The 23,881-nt window shown below is 38.8% G+C and overlaps 1 protein-coding gene across 14 annotated transcripts in view; it reads left to right on the forward strand.

The window, feature by feature from the left end:
• AW554918 (expressed sequence AW554918) overlaps window positions 1-23,881 on the forward strand; it is a 298,592-nt gene that overhangs the window by 110,638 nt on the left and 164,073 nt on the right. For 13 of the 14 annotated variants that reach the window (XR_003952505.1, XR_001782355.2, XR_001782354.2 and 10 more), the window contains one exon: window positions 10,572-10,699. Coding sequence is in view for 10 of the 14 variants with exons in the window: in XM_006525833.4 (XP_006525896.3) it covers window positions 10,572-10,699 (128 nt within the window). In the remaining 4 variants the exon portion in view is untranslated. The remainder of the gene's footprint in view (window positions 1-10,571; window positions 10,700-23,881) is intronic. The other variant, XM_017317884.2, reaches the window with a different exon arrangement.

Consider the following 23,881-nt stretch of genomic DNA (forward strand, 5'->3'; position numbering starts at 1 on the left):
CCTCAGCCTCCTGTGTGCTGGAATTATATGCTTGCCTCCTCTGTTCTGTTGGATAGTAGCCACTCTTAAGAGATGTGAGGGATTCTTCATTTTGGTTTTAATTGACATCTCTCTGATGCTTAGTAATGAAGAACATTTTTTTTCATGTATCTGTTAGTCATTTGTAAATCCTCTAGGAAAAATGTCTGTCTATCTTTATCTTCCTGCTTTTGAGTTCTTTATAAATTTTGTCTGTTAACCTTTTGTGAGACAGTCCATAGACATCTCAGTCTGTGGGTTGTCTCTTCATTATTTCCTTTACTATACAAGGGGGTTTAGTTTGATGCAGCCTTACTTGTGTACTTTGACCTTTGCTGACCAACTTTGGAACTGTTCCAGTAATGAGCTAGAACCAACACAGTGCAGCATTCCCTGATGCTTTCATCTAGTTTTAGAGGTGTCTGAGACTGGAGTCTCCAGTCCGTTGACGTTGATGCAGTCACTTGTCGTTCGTGCCAGTGACACACTGTTCTGGTTATAACTTGGGAATCATTTTGAGGCGGGATTGATTTGTTAATATTTTTACAAGTTTCTCTTTTGTTGTTTAGGTTCTTTTGTAGTTCTGGGCAAATTATAGCAGTTTCTGTTTCTGTGAATAATGTTTGAATTTTGATAAAGTATTTTGGTGGAACCTTTAGGTTATGTCTATACAATTAGCAAAGATAATTTTGTTCTTTCTTTCCTTGTTTGAATGTTTCCTTCCTTCCTTCCTTCCTTCCTTCCTTCCTTCCTTCCTTCCTTCCTTCCTTCCTTCCTTCCTTTCTTTCTTTCTTTCTTTCTTTCTTTCTTTCTTTCTTTCTTTCTTTCTTTCTTTCTTTCTCCCTTACTTTCTTTTTTGTCTAATTGCTTTGTCTAGAACCAATTGCTTAATACAGTACTGCATTAGAGTACTGAGAGTCAGCATTCTTTTCTCTGATCTTAGAAGAAAGTCTTTCAACTTTTTGCTATTAAATATAAAGTTAGCTATGGCCTTTCCTTATGTGACCTTGCAGTACATTTGTTCTGTGCTGGACTAGTTAAGGGTTTGTAAAAACACTGAATTTTATCAAATGTTTTTATGAATTTGATGAGATGATCACTGGGTTTATACTATACAGATGTCTCCCTGTGTACATGGAAATTATCTTTTTTGTTTGATTGTTTGCTTGCTTGTTTATTGGATCTTTTATTTATTTACATTTCAAATGTTATCCCTTTCCCGGTTTCCCCTCTGCAAACCCCTCCCCCCTCCCCCTCCCCCTGCTTCTATGAAGGTGCTCCCCTACCAACTCACCCACTCCCACCTCACCTCCCTCACCTTCCCCTACACTGGGGCATGGGGCCTCCATATGACCAAGGGCCTCCCCTCCCATTAATGTCCAACAAGGCCATCCTCTGCTACATATGCAGCTGGAGCCGTGGGTCCGTCCATGTGTACTCTTTAGTTGGTGGTTTAGTCCCTGGGAGCTCTGGGGGGGCGGGGTCTGGTAGGTTGATATTGCTGTTCTTCCTTTAGGATTGCAAGCCTCTTCACTCTTTCAGTCCTTCCCCTGACTCCTCTATTGGGTCCCCACGCTCAGTCCAGTGGTTGGCTGTGAGCATCCGCCTCTGTATTTGTCAGGCTCTAGCAGAGCCTCTCAGGGACAGCTATACCAGGCTCCTGTCAGCAAGCACTTCTTGGCATCTACAATAGTGTCTGTGTTTGGTGTCTGCATATGAAATGGATCCCCAGGTGGAGCAGTTGGCAATATGGAAATGTTAGCTAGTACAGGCAAATTACTACCATACTTTGATGGGCGAGGTATAGGGTTGAGAAAGCTGGCTAGAATGTAAAGATACATGTAAAGAAGGCCGTTAACTAAGTGAAGTACTGCCTACTCGGAAAGGTTGGACCTTGAGTTCCCTTTTACCTCAGTGGAGAGTTTTCTTCTTTTCAGGAAAAATGAAAAGCCTTGAGAATTGTACTCTTCATTTGTGAAAACAGCTCTCTGAATTATTTGTACTTTCTTTTCAATTCCATCCCCTCTTCTAGTATCCAACTTTTGTCTTTTTATTTTGAATGGCATATACAACACAAGAAACTTACACTTTTATTTAGTTGAACCTTTCCTTTCATCAGACCTTTACTTCATGTCTAAAGTGGTCTTGGTAGTCAGATTAAAGCAGATACATGGAATATTCAGTAGAGTGAGTGGGAAAAGCAACAGTTTTAACCAAGGTCCTTTGAAGGAATATGTGTTCGATTCTAGTTTACATGCACGCATAGATTGTTTTGCTCTTAAATTCATGTGAAGAGCTGTAACTTAGGAGAGAGTCCATTTAAATGGAGAGAATAGGAACAATTCTAATATCCTGCAGGAAACAGACACATCAAAGATTTTTAAGCTGTCTACGGTAAGCATTCCTGAATCCTGTACTTGCAAGGCTGCAGCAGGAATATTGAGAATTTGAGGTTAATAAAGGATTAAATAATTAGATCTTCTTATTGATAAGTACTCTGGTCCTTTGTATCAATGGGATAGTTGTACTTATATCTTATTATTTGTTATACACGTAGTTCTATTATAAGTGTTCCTGCCTGTGTACACACCCACACCCACACAAACATATGTACATGTGTGTACACACATATGAGCATAACTGAAAATTACCATATTATGTAAAATTGTGTGTTGAGACAACACAAGGTACGTAGGAAAATGGGTTTAGGGATACAACATTCAAAAACGTTATCAATAAAACATTTAAAAAATGAAGACACAATAAAAATGGACAGTGCAGTTTTGCACATATTAAATGTTATAATAAATATGATACTTTACCTGTAGCAGTGAACACTGAATTACACACAACTCATAAAACATAGGTTATTCTCAAATAGTAGAGGGCAGGGAGGGTTACTGAAAAAATGTGGAAAGCTATAATGCCTGTGTGTGTGCATGAGAGAGGGGGAAGGTAGAGAGAGAGAGGGAGAGAGAGCAAGCTGGCTGATATGTGAGGCTTGAGGCTCAGGGCACAGGTTTCATATCTTACCATCTTGGCATTAGGTTGAATAGTTTCCAACCTGCACCTCACATCTGTCACTGTGGTACTTACATTATGCTTGTATCATTTCCAAGTTTTTTTATAAGCACTAGAGCAAATTTGTATTTTCTAAAGAAGTATTCTAACAGAACTCATGTCATCTTTTTATGCCTTGGTGCAAAAATGAAACTTCATTTTATTGCAATATAGTTCCACTGGCAGTAGGGGGGGTAGTGGGCTCACATTTTGTGCTATACTGACCAGTGCTTTTCTTAGCTTTGCAGCTGCACATATGGCAAATTATTATCATTTTATGGTAACAGTTATAAGCAATTTGGTAGAGAATGACAGCTAAATTATGCACTGTTGCTTTTATTTGTTTTAATTTTGTAATCTAAATATTTTTTTTAATAAGAAAACACAACTCAGAATGATTCTTAGCAGGAGAGTGACCTTTGTGTCACTCAGGGACAGTCCACCAGTGGGTTTCACATTTCACTCTTGTAGATCTCTTGTGAACTGTCAACATTTGAGCGTATGGTTGTGGGATTGTCTATATTCTAAGAAATGCATGATTTTAACTAAATTATCATTGACTCCTGCTACTTAATAGAAGGATTTATCAGGCCATTGAAATGACAAATACGTAAAGTTAAACTCTGCCCTCAGTTTTTGAGGCCAGATGATTCCCTCTTTTTGTTCCAGGAAGTGCCCTTGACAACAATGGCAAAGCACCTTATTGCCCACTGCGTTCCTGCACATCCTTCCATGAGACTGTTCATTTGAGGTGTAGTGTTGACAGTGTGCCTGCACAAGGATGCTCAGGTACCCAGTCTCTTTGAGGCTGAGCGCATTCTAGGCGAGTCTTAGTTACTAACACCTAGCACTTGTTAGGAAGATCATTAGCAAGGATGCCCCTTGGAGTCAATCACCTTGTGTGAAAACTGCAGTTTTGTTTGCAGTGTTTAAGTGAACAACTGCTTTTATTAGAGTGTCTCTCTGAGCTGCTGCTGTGACTTCTTTAGCACTGAGACCTACTTATTCTGTGAGATGTTCCAATGCTTGCAAACTTAGCCCGATACTCTTAAGGTATTTGGTCCTAGTTTAGAGCAACGGTTCTCAACCTATGGGCCATGACCCCTTTGGGTATTGAACAACTCTTTCACAAGGGTCCTATATCAGATATCTTGCATATTAGATATTTGTGTTACAATTCAGAACAGTTGCAAAATTACAGTTATGAAGCAGCAATGAAAAGATCTTATGGTTGGACTCAGCAAACATGAGGAGAACTGTATAAAAGAATCTCAGCGTTAGGAAGGCTGAAAGCCACTGTTCTCACCCTCAACGTTAGGAAGGCTGAGAGCCACTGTTCTAACTCTCAGCGTTAGGAAGGCTGAGAGCCACTGTTCTAACCCTCAGCGTTAGGAAGGCTGAGAGCCACTGTTCTCACCCTCAGCTTAGGAAGGCTGAGAGCCACTGTTCTCACCCTCAGCGTTAGGAAGGCTGAGAGCCACTGTTCTAGAACCATCACACAGACAGGAAAGGTCCAGATGAGCTGCTCATCTTTCACAGTTTTGACAGTGAAGTAATATAGTACTGAAAATATTTTATTATATTCATATAAATTGGCCATATACTTTATTTTGTTTACCATATTCTTACTGCTTTAAGTCATTTTGAAACTTTATATAATATGTAATGTAAAGTATGTAATGTTATACTAGAAAAATAGTCATTTGGGTGTTAGAAAAGCAGACATTAGTTTGATCTTTCTCATAGGTGGGAAAAAATACTTTATTTTGACAATATCCTCAATTTTATTAGGTACGATTTTTCCTTTATTATATATCAGTTACTCTAAGTTATTAATTCATTTGTATTACGCCATACACCATTTTGAGTTTATATCAAAGGTTAATTAAGTCAGGAATTAAACATGAGATATCATTCTCTACTAAAGTGAATTTTATTTCTTTCCAATGAAGCTATTATGCATTAATAATTCATGAAGACTGAGTGAATTTCATATTATATGACAGTGTTCTAAACAGGATATACACACTTTTTGAACATAGAAATTCTTAATTTAAAGGTAAATAAAAAACATTTTGAAATTGATCAGAGAAATTGAAGGTTAAAATGATTAGAGAATTATTTTATGTGCATTTTATAAAATCCATTTTGCCATATATGTTTTTGTATACTGTACTAGATAATACTCACAGCACTATGGGACCTCCTGTCATGCTGCTTTCTTGGATAGTTAAGAAATAGAAATTTGGAGATCACTAGCATATATATTGAATCTGAAATTAGAGATATTTAACTGGTTGGTTCTAGATTGTAGGAGGGGATGTCTCCATTTAAAGATGTACATATGGAAGGAAGCCACCGAAACGGTTTAAGAACAGTGAGTGAGCAGAAGTGCAGGAACGGAGGAGGAGGAAGTGGCTAGAAATTCAAATCAAATTGGAACAATTTGAAATTCGGTTGGAGAATACTTTTCAGCATATAGGTTAAATGGTGTGAGGCTAGGGAAGCATGGTACCGGCTACATCTCCAATTAGAAATGCAGAGGGAAAGTCCAGGGGCATGTGGTAATCTCTTCAGAGTTTTAGTGATAACAGAAAGGAGAAGCAGAGAGACTGTAAAAGGATCCATTGTTTGAGGAGGGCTGTGCTAAGAGTGCCTGTAGTCAGAGGCCAGTAGCCAGAAGTTACTGAGGTCAGAGATGGGATCATCTAAGAAACGGTGCCTGAGCAGGAAGAGGAACACAGTAGCTGCTCACCTGGTGACTCAACACTGAGTAGATGCCATATCATGAGCAATAACGTGTCACGATGGAATGGGGCTGTCTAGATGGCTCCAGTGGTTAGGGAATCTGGTGATCTGAGTTAAGTTCCCAGGACACACGTAGTGGGAAAAATTTTTGTTCTCTCCTCTCTACTTATGCAACACACACACACACACCACAGAGCAGGGGTGGTAAAAAGGAGGGGGAGAGAGGGAAGAGGGGGAGAGAGGAGGGAGAGTGTGGTATAAATGAATAAAATATAATTTTTTAAAACTTGAAGGATACCAGGCAGTGGTGGCACACGCCTTTAATCCCAGCACTTCAGACGCAGAAGCAGGAGGATTTCTGAGTTCGAGGCCAGCCTGGTCTACAAAGTGAGTTCCAGGACAGCCAGCACTACACAGAGAAACCCTGTCTCGAAAAACCAAAAAGAACAACAACAACAAAAAAAAACCTTGAAGGATAAAATGGCCATCTGCATTCTCAATATTATATTATTATACTTAATAGTTGTTCTCAATAATAAGTTGTACTTAAAAATTAGTTTTTGTTTGTTTGTTCTGGCTGTAGCTGTTTATTACTTTCATAGATTGTTCCAGCTTAAGATTTATTGTTTTGTTTTTCATCTTCCACCAGTATTAAATCTTTACATGTTTGTCTGTCAAACATAATTTGCAAAACTCAGGCCAAGGAGGCAAGTAGCTTCATCTTTGTATCTGTGCTCTCTCTGTGCTCTCTCCCTCCCTGGTGTTCTAAAACTCAGCCCTGCATAGTTTCCTTCCTCCACAGAGTCCTCTTTAGCCCTTTACACTAGACCTATGTATGACAGGGAATTATTCTGCAAGTTGTCCTTTACTTGAGGGTTTCTTATTTTTTTTTTCCACATCAGAAGATTGCATTTGGTGAATATCCAAATCTAGATCAACAATTCTTTCCTTTCAGTACTTGAGAAGATGTGCTACTGTCCCGGATGTCTGTGCTCTGTGATGAGAACCCTGGTCATTCACCACTGTCCCTTTATTGCTCTTCTGTATTGCTTTCAAGATTAGTTTTCTTCCTCCTCCTCCTTCCCGCCACCAGGTTCTGTCTTTTGCATTCAGAAGCTGACAGTCATGTTTCTTGGCATGGGTTTCTAAGCGTTAACTCTGTTCAGAATTTGCTCAGCTTTTGGAAAGGGGGAATGCATTTCGAGCTGTTAGACCTTTGGATGCCTTTTCATCCCCACCTTGGGCATGCTCCTTTTCTGGTACTGGAACAGGACTCAGGTGGATCTTTTGTTGTGTTACCATAGTTCCCGGAGGCTCTGTTTATTTTGTTTGTTTGTCTGTTTTCTCTCTGCTGTTTAGAAGGGCACTGTGTATTGTAGTTTCAACTTCATTAATTAATTTTCCCATGTCCTCTTTATTCAATTGAGTCCATGCAGTGGGCATTTTATTTGATTAGTCTAATTTCAGTTCCACGTTTTCCATTTGATTCTTCTATATCAATTGTTTCTTTGCTGAGATATTCTAGTTTTTCATTTGTTTAAAGCATACTGGGTTATTTGAGTATTGACATCTGTTGATTTTCTTTTCTCATTGAATCAATATTTTCTTGGCTCTTGATGTGGCATGCAATCAGTTGCATTCTGGACAATGGATTTATTGTTATATAGTCCTATTTTAAAATTTCTTTTAGTATACCTTTTCCAGTATCCTAGCAAAAGGCTTCTGTCTTCAGTAGAGGCTGTGCTAACTGGTCGCTTGGCTCAGCTTTTAAATGGTGGTTGCATACACAACACACACTACAGCGTACCCATTTGTTTCATGGTTTGGTGTACACCCTTTCTCTGATTTAATCTTCTATTACTACTACTTCCTTTTCTGACTAAGATTTAGTTAAATAAGTAATTCCCCATTCAGTGAAGAAAAATTTTAACTATATTTTCCTAAGATCTCATTCCAGGTTCAGGGTTAAAGTCTCATTGGCTAGGAAAAATTAAATATGGGTCATTCTAAAATCTGAGAAAACCAAGAAAGAGCTTTTTTTTTAAATCAACATATATGAGACCATATGTTTTTATTTTCTGTCACCTGGAATGTATTTAAATGCCTATAACTTGTCTCAAATGCTGACATTAACTTACAATCTATGTAATTATATTTGGTTTTTTTCTAGAGTAAATTTCATATTCTGTGACCAGACTACTATATTCACATATTATAAACATTATTGTGTATGGTAGCAGCTAGAATAAAAAACTTTTAATATTCATGATAACTGTCTCCTTGGGACCACACAAATCATTCCTGTCTCTTGGAGCTTACACACACATATACACACACACACAAGTCAAAAATGTAAAACCATAGAAATACAACATAGATTAACAATAGAAACTATTAGCTTATTTATACCACTGCTCTTGTTCTGTTACTATTGTTGTTGTTTCAGATACTAAGTATTCATCAAGCTCTTGAAATTAATGTTATTCTATAAGCTTAGTGACCTGGCCTTTCACTGTGAGCCAGTACTCTCCTGTAAGCCATCTTGGGCTCCTTTTTGTTAAAGATTAATAACCAGAATAATGAAGCAGGTGGTTATTTATGCAGTTATGATTGACAAAGGTTATTAGAATAGGAATCTGCCTAGAAGCAATGATTAGGTTATGAACATTTTAAGGATTATTGAAACTAGTTACAACTTTTGACATTTAAGAAATATTATCCCTACTCTTAATCATGATGCTCTTGTATAGAAGTGTATTACAGAATAACCCTATTGGACAGTCGTTCTTATGCCAACCGCATACCTAAATAAGTGCTGAGAGGGAGATTCAGAAATAATTTGCATGAAAGGCAACCTAGGAGAAAAGAAACACATTAAGAAGCTGGGACAGACCTACCTGTGTCCCAAGTGCCTGACCTATGAAGTTGAACCTTTCTGATCTAGTGCTTTCAACTTGAGAATTCTTCACATGCTAGGAGCTGTAAAGAAGGGCACCCCAGGCTAGGTTACCGTGTTCTCTATACCAGAAATGAGATATGTGTGCAAATATTTTCTGTTGACATTATTGGTGAAATATTGATGTGATTGTTGATATGCAAAGAAATAAGACAAAAGTTCAAAATATAATTTCTTGTGCTTAGTAGAGTTAGGAACTCAGTGTATAAAATTGGCACTAATAAAATACTGTTTACATAAAGTCAAGTGTGCTATTGAATGGCATTAAACATTTCCCAGAGTTACCTCACTCCAGAACCTATTTATTATCTTTCCCCCACAAACCTACACCTATTTTGCCCTGTTCCTCTAACCCAGTCTGTAGAACCACCAATCTACACTCTTGTCTGAGTAGACTTGCCTATTCATGACTCTTCATACTAATAAATACATATATGTGTAGCCTTTGAGTCAGTATTCTTTTTCATGACATAATATTTTCCAGGTTTGTAGCATGTAGCAATCCCTCATTTATTTTATTGTTAGATGCTCCTTTTATAGATACTGCTCTGTTGATGAGTTGATGAACATTGAGTTGCTTGTTGCTTCTATGCCACTATGAGCAGGGCTGCTCTAAGTGAAAACTCCAACCATGTATGCGGTTTTGTTTTTAGGCTTTTGATTTTGTTGGATAAATTGAACTTATTGGACTATGTAATAAATTTGTCTTTAAAAAAAATACTACATTATATTCCAAAGTAGCAGCAAATGTACATGTCTGTTAGACTGCAAGGCTCCACTTGAGCATACCCATGTTAAACTTGCCATCAAAAATCTTTGGCTGAGGCTGTCCACGGATACTTTATGCTTTTGATTTGCCTTTCTCTCATAGCAGTTGTGGTTACCATCTTTTACTTCTTGGTCATCCAAGTATTTCTTTTGAAGATTTCCTTAGCACCTTTGCCAGTTTTAAAAATTAGATTAATGCCCTCTTCTGGTGTGTCTAAATACAGCTACAGTATACTCACATACATAAAACAAATAAATAAATCTTTAAAAAAAAAAAAAAAAGAGCCAGGTGTGGTGGCGCACGCCTTTAATCCCAGCACTTGGGAGGCAGAGGCAGGCGGATTTATGAGTTCGAGGCCAGTCTGGTCTACAAAGTGAGTTCCAGGACAGCCATGGGTATACAGAGAAACCCTGTCTTGAAAAACAACAAAAAAAAAATTGTATGAGCTGTTTATATATTCTGAATATTGATACTCCATCTCATTCATGAATGATTTCAAAGTATTTCAATTTGAGAATTTTTTTTTTCTTTGCGATTTCTCAATCCTATGTCTCAAAGATGCACTTGTATGATTTCTTCTAAGAGTTTTAGAGTTTTAACTCTTAAATTATTGGCTAGTTGTCTTTTTAATTTCCTTTCCTTTCCTTTCCCTTGGGACAACATATGGATGTATTGCCACAGTCCAGCCTTGAACTCATGATTGTCAACAGGATGTTTGAACCTCCAGAATGCTGGGGTTGCAGGCATGTGCTCTGTACCCTGCTTCATCTGATTGTTTACATAATGTGATGGGAGTTTCTCTGTATAGCTCTGCAAAGAAACTAAGAGAAATGTCTCTTCACTGGGGTGATCAGTAGTACTTTCTTATTCAAATTGTTGCTTCATGATTGGACCCATGTACTTTCTTTATCTGATGATTTCATATCACCAACTCTGGCCATATTTTATTGTATTTTTCTCTCTGTTTTGTTTGTGATATCTATATGTGAATCAGTTTTTTTCCTTAATTTGCATTCTCACCTCTTCAGCTACAGTATAGAGAATGCCAAGAACTTCTAAGTCTCTACCAGAAGTACCTATCGGAGCAGCAAGAGAAGCTTACCCTGTCCCTCTCAGAGCTTGGAGCTGCTAGAGCGCAGGAGCAGCAGGTAAGTGGCCTCCTTTGATCCAAAAGTTTCATTTTCCTTTTACATAGACAGTCACATGAGATGCATGTTGTTTTAAAATTTACACATATCTCATGGCTTCCATGTCTGTTGACTTCCTCTTTCCTTGCCTGTTCCCATGAGTTCAGTGATCATAGAAGAAACTTGAAGTAGGAGGTGGGTACTGGGGACTTTTGATTGGGTAAGGACGTGTACTGACCTGTAACTTAATAAAGAGCCACCAGCCCTTTGTTAAACATGGGTGTTTGGTGTCCTTTTGGAAAACATTAAAACCCTTTTTTGATTCTAGTTCTCAGAATAATAAATTATTTGGTGACTTCTGTATAAGGTTCTATGTATTATATTTATAAGTAATTACCTATCATCAAGTGATGAGTAGTGAGAACCTCGCCTTTTATGATGTAAAAGCAAGCGTGCGAGCCACACATTTAGCCTTCTAACAGTGATACTTGATGTCTTTGTTCTTATAGAGTAAATCTTCAAATGGATAGAAATAACCCTTATCTTAATAGAAAGGACCATGCCATATGACATCGTTCATACTAAGCATGAAAATACAGATAATATGTAACAAGTGCATATGGAGTGCACATGGTATATTTCCATCAGATTATGAAAATAAGTGAAATGAAGCAGGCACAGAGCATGTTTCCCATCCATGTTCCCCAAATAGCATCAAAACCCCAAAGGTCAAACTTGAGGATCCCTTGCAAACTGTCTAAAGAACATTGCTATGCAGCCTGGATACAACTGCTTTAGATGGGCTAAGAGTTTTGCTAATGCAATCCTGGTTTTGAACCTAACTTTGGCACATATGGAAAAGTAAAAAAACAAACAAACACAAACAAAAACCCAACAATATTAATATCACTGTAATATGATTTAGCTGAGATAGTTGACACAGGCCATTTTTTAGTCATGAGTTTTTAAAGAAATAGTCAAATTATTAATGGCTTACTGATTCTTTGGTTTGGAATGTTATCTTTTGTTCTGTTTTTTGAAAGCTAGGTTGTACAGTGGCCACAGAGGAATGTTGCAACTTATGTTGATTGTTTCTATGTATGTCTTCACTAATCTGAAAAGAAGTTGACAACTCTGTGTCTGCCTCCAGCCCAGAGTGCTTGTGAAAATCAGCTTCATCCTCACATAATTTTGCTCATGCCCTTGGCAAGAAAGAGTTGAGGGAGACAGCACAAAAGTAAAGACTTAAGAGGGGGCTTTGGAGGAGACAGGCCTCCTCTACACTAAAGTAATTGGACAGGGAAAATCCTGTGACGTCTCCACACCTTAGAATTTTTTTAAACCATGTATGTTTTCCATGAGTACTTGATGATCAGGTTCTAAATTGTCTTCATAAAACATAAAAATGAAGTTGTGACTTAGAGGTGACTTCTAGGCTCTGCTGTTTAACTTTAGAAAGGGAAAATAAGTTTCTTTTTTATTAAAGAAAAATCAGAGTATAATTACAAATGAATAAGAAAGATGCTGTGCAGATATGGACACAGACTAGTTGTGAAAACATTAAGAATACACTAGACTTCATAGTGAGTAAAGAGATCGATCGGAGGAGTCAGACCAGGGTTGACTCTGTGAAGGGTTACTAGGTCATGAGTCCATAAAGACAATAATGAAAGAGGAAAAAGAGTCTTAAAGAAGAGTGGGGGTAGGGCAAATAAGATGCATAGACCAAGGCAAGGCTAAAGTGATGGCTCAATAATTAACAGCAAATCCTGTTCTTACAGAGGAGGAACTGAATTGGGTTCCCAGTACCAACATCAGGTGGCTCATAGTCTTATTTCTATAATTCTGTTCCAGGAAGATCAAATGTCTGTGGCCTTCACAGGCACCCACATTCATGCACATCACACACACAGTCACACACATGCATGCATACACACGCACATACACACAAAGTTTAAAAGTAAGATAATTCTCAACGGGAACACTCATGCCATGGAAGAAGGGCAGCCTGCTTAGGGAGGGAGTGGGCTGTCAAAGGGGGAATGGGCAAGGGCAGGAGAGAGAAGGATTAATGAAAGCAAGTATACATGGAAATGCCATGATGAAATTCATGGCTTCATAGATTACTCTTAAAAAGCTAATTATGGTCTGAAGTGATAGATGGAGAGACTTTATTCCAAATTTAAAAGATGTTAAAAGGACCAGGGGTAAAAACACAACTAGGAATAACTTAATGGCTTTAGTGTATTGAGGCAAACACTGGATCTCACCTAATCAATAAATATATAACTATTGCTAAAAAAACCTGAGGCCTAAGAAAAAAATTCTTAAAAAGAAATTGTATCCTGTAGTAGTTTAATGGAGTGTACTTAATTTGAGTTAAGTATTATTCTTTTTTATTGTTGTGACAAAATACCTGATAAAAGTAGTCAGCAAAGGAGTGGGTTATTTTGACTCAGTCTGAGAGCCATGGCCAGGAGCCATGGTGGACAAACCTGAGCTGAATCCTGGTTTTCAGCTCTCTTTCTCCTCTTTACTTAGTCCAGGAACCCATCCCATGGAATGCTGCCCTCTTTCCTGTCTACAGAGGGAATCGTCCTACCTCAGTCCAGCCTAGTAACTCCCTCACAGAAATGTCAGAGGTTTGCTTCTGAGCTCTATTTATATCTCAGAATTGTCAAACAGCACTAATTATCCCAAGTTATAAAGTTAAGCTTATATAATATATAAGATACTATATATGCTATATAAGATATTTTATACATACACACACACACACACACACACGCACGCACGTGTATGTGTGTGTGTGTGTGTGTGTGTGTGTGTGTGTGTGTGTTTGTGTATAATCCTCATCCATTTGACAGATAGTGATTAATGGAGTAAATCTCAGACTGCTACTTGAATGTATTTATGCCTGGGGTGCTTTGAGGTCATCCAAAGGGAAGGCTTACAATGGGCTATTTTAAGAACTTAATTGTGTTTGAAGTTTCTTTGTTATTTGAAATATAATGTGTAAAAGTAAAAACAAATTTTAAAACATCATCTTTGGGGAAAAGAAGGTTTATAACACATGTATAATCAGCAGCAGTAACTGCAGTGGGTAGGTATGAATTTTTTTTTGTTTTTTTTTTAAGAATCATGATATTTGTATTAATTCTTTGAGAATTTCTTACAATATATTTTTTCTCTTTTAATATATTGATTTTATTTCCTTAGTATATATACCTCAAAATTGTCAAATATTGAAATAGCTACAAGCATTAGTTTATGATTATGATTGCATGGGCTATTTAGAATCATTTTTATGCTTTCATATAAATATTAGGATGACTTTTTTCATTCTCTACTTCTCCCCCTTAACTCCTAAAAGATTCACTTCTAACCCTTGCAACTTCATGGTCTACTTTATTTTAATAGTCCATTAAGTCCAGTTTGTGCTACCTGTTGTTTATGGGTGTAAGGGCACTCAGTGGAACACAACTGGCTGACAACCAGCGGACAAACTAGTAAAGAGCACTGACTCCCTTCCCCGGAAGCTGCAGCTCCTCAGGTGGGGGTGGGGCTCATGAGCTCCTCCCCACTCCATGGAGCCTTAGTCAGCCATGTTCACAGGTGCTCTAATCACCATACCTAGCCAATGGAAATAGCCAAAATGTCCTTCAACAGGCAAATGGGTAATGAAAACGTGGTCCCTATGATTCATGGAAATAGTCATAAACTTTGCAGGTAAATGGATGGAAGTAGAAAACATCATACTGTGTGAACTGTATCCCAGACTCAAAAAGATAGATGTTTCAGATCCTCTCCCATTAGAGGCTTCTGGCTCCAGAGGTTCTGATGTGAGTGCAAACCTGAAATTTGTAGGAATCAGGAAACTAAAAAGCAACCGTTGCTGGTGTAGGGGAATTGGAACGCAATAAAGGAGGGAATAGCATTTTACAAGGAATCTGATAGCAGAAATGTGAACCATGGGGGCTATAATTAAGGATAGGAAGTTAGATAAATACTGAGGAAGGATAGTAAAAACTAGAGTGAATGTCTGAAAAAGCCATAAAGAATTATCCTATCTACCTGAAAAATAATCATAATTCACATAAGTCAGTGTGTACATATACCTATAGAGTTTCAATGAAACCTTCACATCTGTACTGACAGTCCTCTCTCTAAGAGCCAGAGGTCATCTAACAAAAATCCCAGGGCCAGGCATGGGAAGCCCTCTTTTGAGTTGCTCAGGATTGTCTAAGAGACTTTTTTTTTTGTTTTGGTTTGGTTTTTGATTTTTGGTTTTTTGAGACAGAGTTTCTCTGTATAGCCCTGGCTGTCTTGGAACTCACTTTGTAGACCAGGCTGGCCTTGAACTCAGAAATCCGCCTGCCTCTGCCTCTCAAGTGCTGGGATTAAAGGCATGCACCACCACTGCCCAGCCTAAGAGACTTTTAAACAGCTTTCAAATAAAAGTCACCTCTATCTAAAACATACCATCTGCTGAAATTTCAAACAACTCTCCCCATTCCAGGCCGCACTCTCCCTTCATTCTTTGTTAGGACCAATGTTCCTTCTCTGAGCTGATACTAATCCAGCCTACTTCTAAGCTAGCTTCCTGTGTTTAACGCCCTGTGTTGTTCATACTCAGTCAGGGGAGCTCATCACGACCAGGCCAATACTAGATGCCTCGTATCTTCTCTCCCCAGTCTATCCCAGTTTTAAAATATCTGCACTTTCTTGTTGTTTTCCAACCATATCTTTACTGCAAAATTCAAAAACTTTGTCAAAGTTCTGATTTTATTTTTACAGTTCTCAAACTAAAAGCCTTTTTAATGGCAAATAATTACTAATTATAAAGTAAATCAGCTGCTCTGAAAATTGCATGCATGACAAAACTGCCTTTTTCAGAGGGCAGTCATGATAGGTCCTTTTTGTGATCTTTCCATAGCCTCAGTGATAGTGTCAGGCCTTGGAACCTCCCCTTGACCTGGATCCCACTTTGGACCTGTCTGTCGCTGGACCTTCTTTTCCTCAGGCTCCTCTCCATTTCCATCCCTGTAATTCTTTCAGACAGGAACAATTATGGGTCAGAGATGTGACTGTGGGATGGCAACCCCATCCCTCATTTGATGCCCTGTCTTCCTGCTGGAGGTAGGCTCTGTAAGTTCCCTCTCCCTGTTTTCAGGCATTTCATCAAAGGTCCCTTCCTTTTGAGTCCTGGGAGTCTCTCACCTCCTAGGTTTCTGGTGTATTCTAGGGCATCCATCCCCCAACCTCCTAGTTCCTGAGGTTGCCTGTTTGCATTCTTTCTGCTGGCCCTCAGGGCTTCAGTTCTTTTCCCTCACCCAATACCAGATCAGGTTCCCCTCTTCCCCCCATGCCCCCCCATCCACTTTCCCTCCCAGGTCCCTCCCTCCCTCCCCAATTGTGATTGCTTTCTTCTCTCTCCCAAGGGGGACTGAGGCATCATCACTTGGGCACTTCAGCTTGTTGAGCCTTTTGAGTTCTGTGGACTGTAACTTGTGTATTCTGTATGGGTTTTTTCGCTTCTTTCTTTCTTTCTTTCTTTCTCTTCTCTCTTCTCTTCTCTTCTCTTCTCTTCTCTTCTCTTCTCTTCTCTTCCTCCCTTCTTTCCTTTCTTTCTCTCTTTCTCTCTTTCTTCTGGCTAATATCCACTTATTAGTGAGTACATACCATGCATGTCCTTTTGGGTCTGAGTTACCTCACACAGGATATTTTCTAGTTCCATCCATTTGCCTGCAAAAGTCAGGATGTCTTCACTCTTTTTTTTTTTTTTTTTTAGAAACAGCAACAAAATTCTTTATGTCAATTGTCAGAATTGTGTGAAAGAAACACTAAACTATGCATAATGAAGTAAAGAATTTGCTTATGTAGAAGCTTGAGAATTATTACTGTAATATTTACTCTGTTCTTTTTTTTTTCTCTTTTTTTTTTTATTACGTATTTTCCTCAATTACATTTCCAATGCTATCCCAAAAGCCTCCCACACCCTCCCCCACCACCACTCCCCTACCCACCCATTCCCATTTTTTGGCCCTGGCATTCCCCTGTACTGGGGCATATAAAGTTTGCCTGTCCAGTGGGCCTCTCTTTCCAGTGATGGCCGACTAGGCCATCTTTTGATACATATGCAGCTAGAGACAAGAGCTCCGGGGTACTGGTTAGTTCATAATGTTGCACCTACAGGGTTGCAGATCTCTTTAGCTCCTTGGATACTTTCTCTAGCTCCTCCATTGGGGACCCTGTGATCCATCCAATAGTTGACTGTGAGCATCCACTTCTATGTTTGTTAGGCCCTGGCCTAGTCTCACAAGAGACGGCTATATCACGGACCTTGCAACAAACGCTTGCTAGTGTATGCAATGGTGTCATCGTTTGGAGGCTAATTATGGGATGGATCCCTGGATATGGCAGTCTCTTGATGGTCCATCCTTTTGTCTCAGCTCCAAACTTTGTCTCTGTAACTCCTTCCATGGGTGATTGTTTCCAATTTTAGGAAGGGACTCCATTGTGTAAATAACCACATTTTCTGTATCCATTCTTCTGACATGGGACATCTAGGTTGTTTCCAGCTTCTGGCTATCACAAATAGGGTAGCTATGAACTTAGTGAACATATGCCCCTGTGGCATGGTGGGGCATCTTTTGGGTATATTCCCAAGAGTGGTATAGCTGGGTCTTCAGGTCTCCGAAAGACCCAACAAGCAGCTGAAAGAGTCAGATGCAGTTATTTGCACCCAATCAATGGACAGAAGCAGCTGACCCCTGTTGTTGAATTAGGGAAGGCTGAAAGAAGCTGAGGAGAAGGGAGATTCTGTAGGAGGACCAGCAGTCTTAGTTAATCTGGATCCCTGAGATCTCTCAAACACTTGACCACCAAACAGACAGCATACACCAGCTGATATGAGGCCCCCAACACACATATGGTAGAGGACTTCAGGTCTGTGTTCATTCAGAGATAATGCACCTAACCCTCTAGAGACTGGAGGCCCCAGGGAGTTTAGAGGTCTGGTGGGGTGGGGGTGGGGGGAGCATCCTCGTGGAGACAGGGTGGGGTGGGGAGGAGCTGTGGGGTTTGCAGCAGTCAGAGGGTGGATGGGGAGGGGCAGGGGATGGAATATGGAGTGTAAAAAATGAATTAAAAATAAAATTAAAGAACAAAAAATAACCCTGCCTTTTTGTATTTTCACTCAAAACTCCAGCAGGATAACTATTCTTTGTACTCTTCCAGAGGTCTGGATCAGTAAATACTTAGGATAAATACACCTTTGTGTTGCTGTAGGGAGATAGCTCAGTTTGTAAAGTGCTTGCTATTCAAGCATGAAGACCGAAGACTTTAGGACCTGGGGAAAATGTTAGCATGTCCTTGTAATTCTGATGCTGAGGAGGTAGGGACAGGAGACTTGGGGGCTCTGGGACTGCTCAGCCTGTAGAAGGCAATCTCAAAGTAAGGTGGGCAGCCCATGAGGAATAGGAGGAACACCTGAAGGTGACTTGTGACTCATATATTTATACTTAGACACAGACACACAGGCTCGCTCACTCGCTCGCTCTCTCTTTCTGTCTCTGTCTCTGTCTCTCTCTCTCTCACACACACACACACACACACACACACACACACAGAGAGAGTGCCTTTTGAGGTACAAAAAAGTTTTCCTTGTGCTAGTGTGTTCAATGAAATTAGCTTTGCATTCTTGTGGATACTGTGTAGAATCTCAATTAAATGGCCTATTTAGAGCATAGGGGATCTTATTGTGCTTGGTAGGGATTGGTCATAGTGACAGTCATTGCTGGTATTCATTGATTATTTCTTGCTGCTGTCTGCTGTTAGCAGTTTTCATTTGTATGATGCCATTAGTCTGTACTGTTGCCTCTTCTTAACACATGGGAAAATGGCTTTCATTAGGTTAGACAACTGGTCCAATGTTACATTTATATTAGGCACACTTTTCGAAACCTATCTGACTCTAAAACCTATTCTTTTTCACTTTTTACCTTCTTAGACTCTTACTTATTTTAATAATAGTAGCAGTAACAATGACAGGTTGTGCTTACACAGCACTTATTCTATACCAAATACTATTTTAAGCTTTTTATGTACATTGACATGTTTAATTCTCACCTTAACTGTATAAAGTGGGCATCGTTATTACCCTCTACTGGGAAGGTCAGAGAGATTATAACTTGCTCAGAGTCAATTACTTACAGCTATAAGTAGTGGGACCAGGATTCTAACAATGGCAGGGTTATTACTAGAGCAGATGAGAATATTTATATTTGTCTTACGTGCTTGCTGCAGTTTTTCAAAAGGCTTTAAACTTAAAAAAAAAAAAAGGTAAAAAACTGGGTTCTTTTTCTTTGAAGCTCTGAGATGGTATTGAAAAACTAAACTTCTTATGACAATTTAGATTTTCTGTTACTAGTCAAGAAATAGATAGTATGTGGGTAGCAGGAAAGAGAGGAATACTCTGTCTTTGTAATTTTCTTCCTACATGAACACCTCTGGATAGGGAAAGAAAGAGAAGAATGTCCTCTGGAGTATCCATTTTATTTTGCTGTATTCTTTGTGTTGCTTTTAATTCTAGAAGGTAAAATTTATTTCACCTAGTCTTCACTATATAATTAGGCAAAAGGTAGCAGGCATTATCTTGGCATGGTTTTTGCATAGTATTTTCTATGTGTGAATTAAACATTTGGACCTGTTGGAACTCTTGTCTCTAGCTTGACATGCACAATACATTTTCCTTTTAGTCTGTTTTGATACCACAAAACCTAGAAGTTCAATAAAGCCAATCTGGAATACCAAAATCATGCTTTGATTTTCTTGTATTAAACGCCTTACATTTTACTAGTCCCCCCCCCTTTTCTCCCAAAAAGTGGTGGTAAAAGAAATAATAGTGGGGGGACCATTAGAAGACACATAGTTATCCACAATGGCCAGTGACAGTCAGATTTCATTATTTTAGACCCTTTGCTGTGAATCATTCTTTTGTATTTTGATATGTTGGTGATTTCTACACATGAGGTAGAAAGAAATATATTAACTGACTGCATTCCTTTTGTCATAAAATGTCTTCAAAGAATATAAACCTTCTGAGGTGTCTCCATTTACCTATGCTCCCTACCTTTTTAAGCAGTTCTTGGTTTATAGTAAATTATGTAAACATTATATTGCTGCATTTTAAGATTTTTTTTTTAAATTTCAAGTTAATCTGTACGTTTTCTTTCCATTCTGGAAATGTGTAACTTTGATTTTCAGTGGCATTCAGGTGGAACGGTGTAAACACAACTGTCGTCTTTGCTCAAGCATATCAGTCCCATGGCATGGTGGCTATTCACCAAATGGCAGCTGTTTCCTGTGCTGCTTCTTTTGACTCATGACAGAATAGAAGAGGTTAATGTCTGAGAAACAGTGACAGGCACTGACTTAGTAATGCATCCCTGAAAGTAGCCTTTATTAGAGCTAGAAATTTAATGTCTTTCTTTCTCTTCAGAGAACTTTTATTTCCAATTCTAGACATCCCCTTCTATCTGTAATGCTGTAAAGTCCTCAAGAAAGGACATGTGTGTGCCAGAGTAATCCACTTTAAAAGGAAATACACTTCTGTCTTGATTGCTTTACAGTGGGCCTCAAATTGTGTCTAATCTGGAAAATTGCATGAAGATTTAACTAATACTATCCATATGTCAATTTCTTGAGTCAGTCATTACTCCATTCTGATATTTTTTGCAGTCATCAAACATGCATGCAGTATGTACTGAGAAGGTATGAGATATTTGGAAGTTTGGCATCTGTATTAGTGTCATGGTACTCTAAGAGAACTTCCACTCTCCTGGGATATGTCCCCAGAGAACTAACATTCAAAGACAAATATTTCCATCTGTACTGGCATAATATCAAATGTTAATCTTTATATCACTAGTGGCCCCAAAGAAGATAGATAGAGCCGGGCATGGTGGTACACACCTTTAATCCCAGCACTTGGGAGGCAGAGGCAGGTGGATTTCTGAGTTCGAGGCCAGCCTGGTCTACAAAGTGAATTCCAGGACAGCCAGGGCTACACAGAGAAACCCTGTCTCGAAAAACCAAAACCAAAACCACCCAAACCAAAACCAAAACCAAAACCAAAACCAAAACACCAAATACCAAAACACCAAACACCAAACACCAGAAGAAGAAGAAGAAGAAGAAGAAGAAGAAGAAGAAGAAGAAGAAGAAGAAGAAGAAGAAGAAGACGAGGAGGAGGAAGAGGAGGAGGAAGAGGAGGAGGAGGGAAGAAGATAGATAGATGAATGAAAAGGATAGCCAAGTCGTCCCCCCCAACAAAACAAACAAACAAACAAGTCAGCCTCCCCAAAGTGGCATCTTGAAAAGTCTTCATAAGACATAAATGAGGGTAAAATTTCTTTTGTAAAACCATAGGAACATTTTTCAAGGATACATTCAAGAATAAGAGTTTAAAGGAAAAAGAGAATACAAGTATCTTGAAATAAAGTGATTAATCCTTTCCCTGGCAGAACATTCCTGTTATCCTTTATCATGGCAGTCTTTCTGAGTACAACCTACCTTAACTTCATACCCATCCTATTCTACAGATGGAGAGGGGTCTAAGCTATAGTTCTGACCAGTGACATTAAGTATGAGTTGTTTAGTTTTTCTCTGGGGCTTCTAAGAAATTTCATTAGGAATAGAATATAGGCATAAGAAGACCCATGGTCATTTCTCTTGGCTTTTGTCCATTATTTTTCCTCTTTGGCAGTGTATTTTATTTAAAATGTGGTTAATTCTACACACCTACCCAGAAATATGAATTTTAGATTGTTTTTAGGTAGTAATTTTCTACTGGCATCTAGCAGGTATCCAAAAGTGTACAAAACAGTTCTAAGAACACAGAATAACCTGAACAAATGCTCAGAGGTCAAAGACAGAAGCTCTGCTCTAGGAATAGTCTTGGTGACTAAGCATTCATTCATTCTGTGATTATGAGGTGGCAGCTCCCTGTCTTAGCTGAGAGATAGAAAGTACTGCAGAATTGCTAAAAGACTCAGATAGTGTTTTTAGAACCCTTAAAACAAGGAAGAACAAATATGATCTGTTTGAGCCAGTGCATTCTTCTTCCTTTACACAGTCAAGTGCATTCTTCTCCCTTACACTGTTCCAGTGCATTCTTCTCCCTTACACTGTTCCAGTGCATTCTTCTCCCTTACACTGTTCCAGTGCATTCTTCTCCCTTACACTGTTTCTGTGCATTCTTCTCCCTCACACTGTTTCTGTGCATTCTTCTCCCTTACACTGTTCCAGTGCATTCTTCTCCCTTACACTGTTCCAGTGCATTCTTCTCCCTTACACTGTTCCAGTGCATTCTTCTCCCTTACACTGTTCCAGTGCATTCTTCTCCCTTACACTGTTCCAGTGCATTCTTCTTCCTCACACTGTTCCAGTGCATTCTTCTCCCTCACACTGTTTCTGTGCATTCTTCTCCCTCACACTGTTTCTGTGCATTCTTCTCCCTTACACTGTTCCAGTGCATTCTTCTCCCTCACACTGTTCCAGTGCATTCTTCTCCCTCACACTGTTTCTGTGCATTCTTCTCCCTTACACTGTTCCAGTGCATTCTTCTCCCTCACACTGTTTCTGTGCATTCTTCTCCCTTACACTGTTCCAGTGCATTCTTCTCCCTCACACTGTTCCAGTGCATTCTTCTCCCTTACACTGTTCCAGTGCATTCTTCTCCTTTGCAGTGTTCAGTGCATTCTTCTCCCTCACACTGTTTCTGTGCATTCTTCTTCCTCACACTGTTCTTCTAAGGAGAAGTCCCTTTGCATTGTCCCTTATTATCTTAGACTATTCATTATGAAATTGTTCATTGTAAATATTAGAGCAGCTAAACTATTAAGTTGTTGCACAGGTGCTCATCACTAAAAAGAATACAGAAGATATCCTTGGGTTTCTGGGTAAAGGGATATTTGGGTAGTGTAAATCTAGAGAGTGAAGAAGTGTAAAATCTAGCAAAGCATCAAATTGCTTGATGCAGAGAGACACTTTTTGCCTATAATTAAGAAATAAAAGATACATAGGAATTGATAGAATTTGTGTTTTTTTAATGAAATAATGTTATACTAATGTGTCCATTATTGTGCCAAAGTTTGTTTACTAAAGCATTCATTAGATCTGCAGTTACCTTAGATAATACAGGGACTTAATGACCAGCTTGGCTCTTCATTGACTGTAGTTGTGGATCCACTAAAAGAAAAATGGTGAGAGTAAACCATACATGCATGTGGAAGAGTAAGAGTTGGAACTTTAAAATCCTTTCTTACTTGAGGAAGCAATATGAAGGCTAAAACATCACTCACCTTCAAACCTGAGTAATACTCAGCAATAGGACCATCACTTTTTTTTTGTCTCTAATTAGGCTGCTTTTTCCACATGTGTTAACTCCTGTGTATTTACTGAGTATAATTAAAAACTACACGTTTGCATACATATAGTTATATTTTTAGTCAATCAAAACTGGATACAATCTAGTCTTATGTAACAAAAAAGTAATAAATTAATGATGTACACTGCTTGCATGAATCATACTTAATTTCCACTACGTATGATTCTTCTGAGCCCATCATCAATACCCTATGTGTGCATTTATGTAAGATTCCAAAACACTGAAACTACAGCAGCAGGTGAGTAGTATTAATGGACAAGAGGTGAGAGGCTGGTTTAAAAGGCACACAGAGTTCATTAAAAAACTGTCGGGGAGAATCAGAGGTTTTGAACCCGGAGCCTTGCACATGCTATGTGCAATTTACCTCTAAGTTCTATTGCCAGCCAATTGTCTCCATTTTTGTGGCACTTACTTGGCCTTTATTAGTTTATAAAAAAATTGAAAAACAGTATACTAACACAATTACTTTCTGTAAATTATAATTTTATTTAGAAAAAGATGGCTAGCCATTGCAAAAGACTGAGTCAGAATTCATTGAGGGAAAGAGAAATCACTTATTTGATAAGTAAAGCATGGGATTTAATAGAAAGTGAATGTATGTAAAAACTTTGAAAAGGCCAAGGAAGAAGGTTTTTAGACTTCACAACAGCATAGAACCAGTCCTCTAAGGAAGTAATGCACTGAGACAAGGTGGAGCAGTGGTGGAATTCAGAGCAATAGGTTTACTGCTGCTACTACTGTCCCCTCAAAAC

This window comes from Mus musculus, chromosome 18 (assembly GCF_000001635.26).
Source record: "Mus musculus strain C57BL/6J chromosome 18, GRCm38.p6 C57BL/6J".
Taxonomy (NCBI): Eukaryota; Metazoa; Chordata; class Mammalia; order Rodentia; family Muridae; genus Mus; species Mus musculus.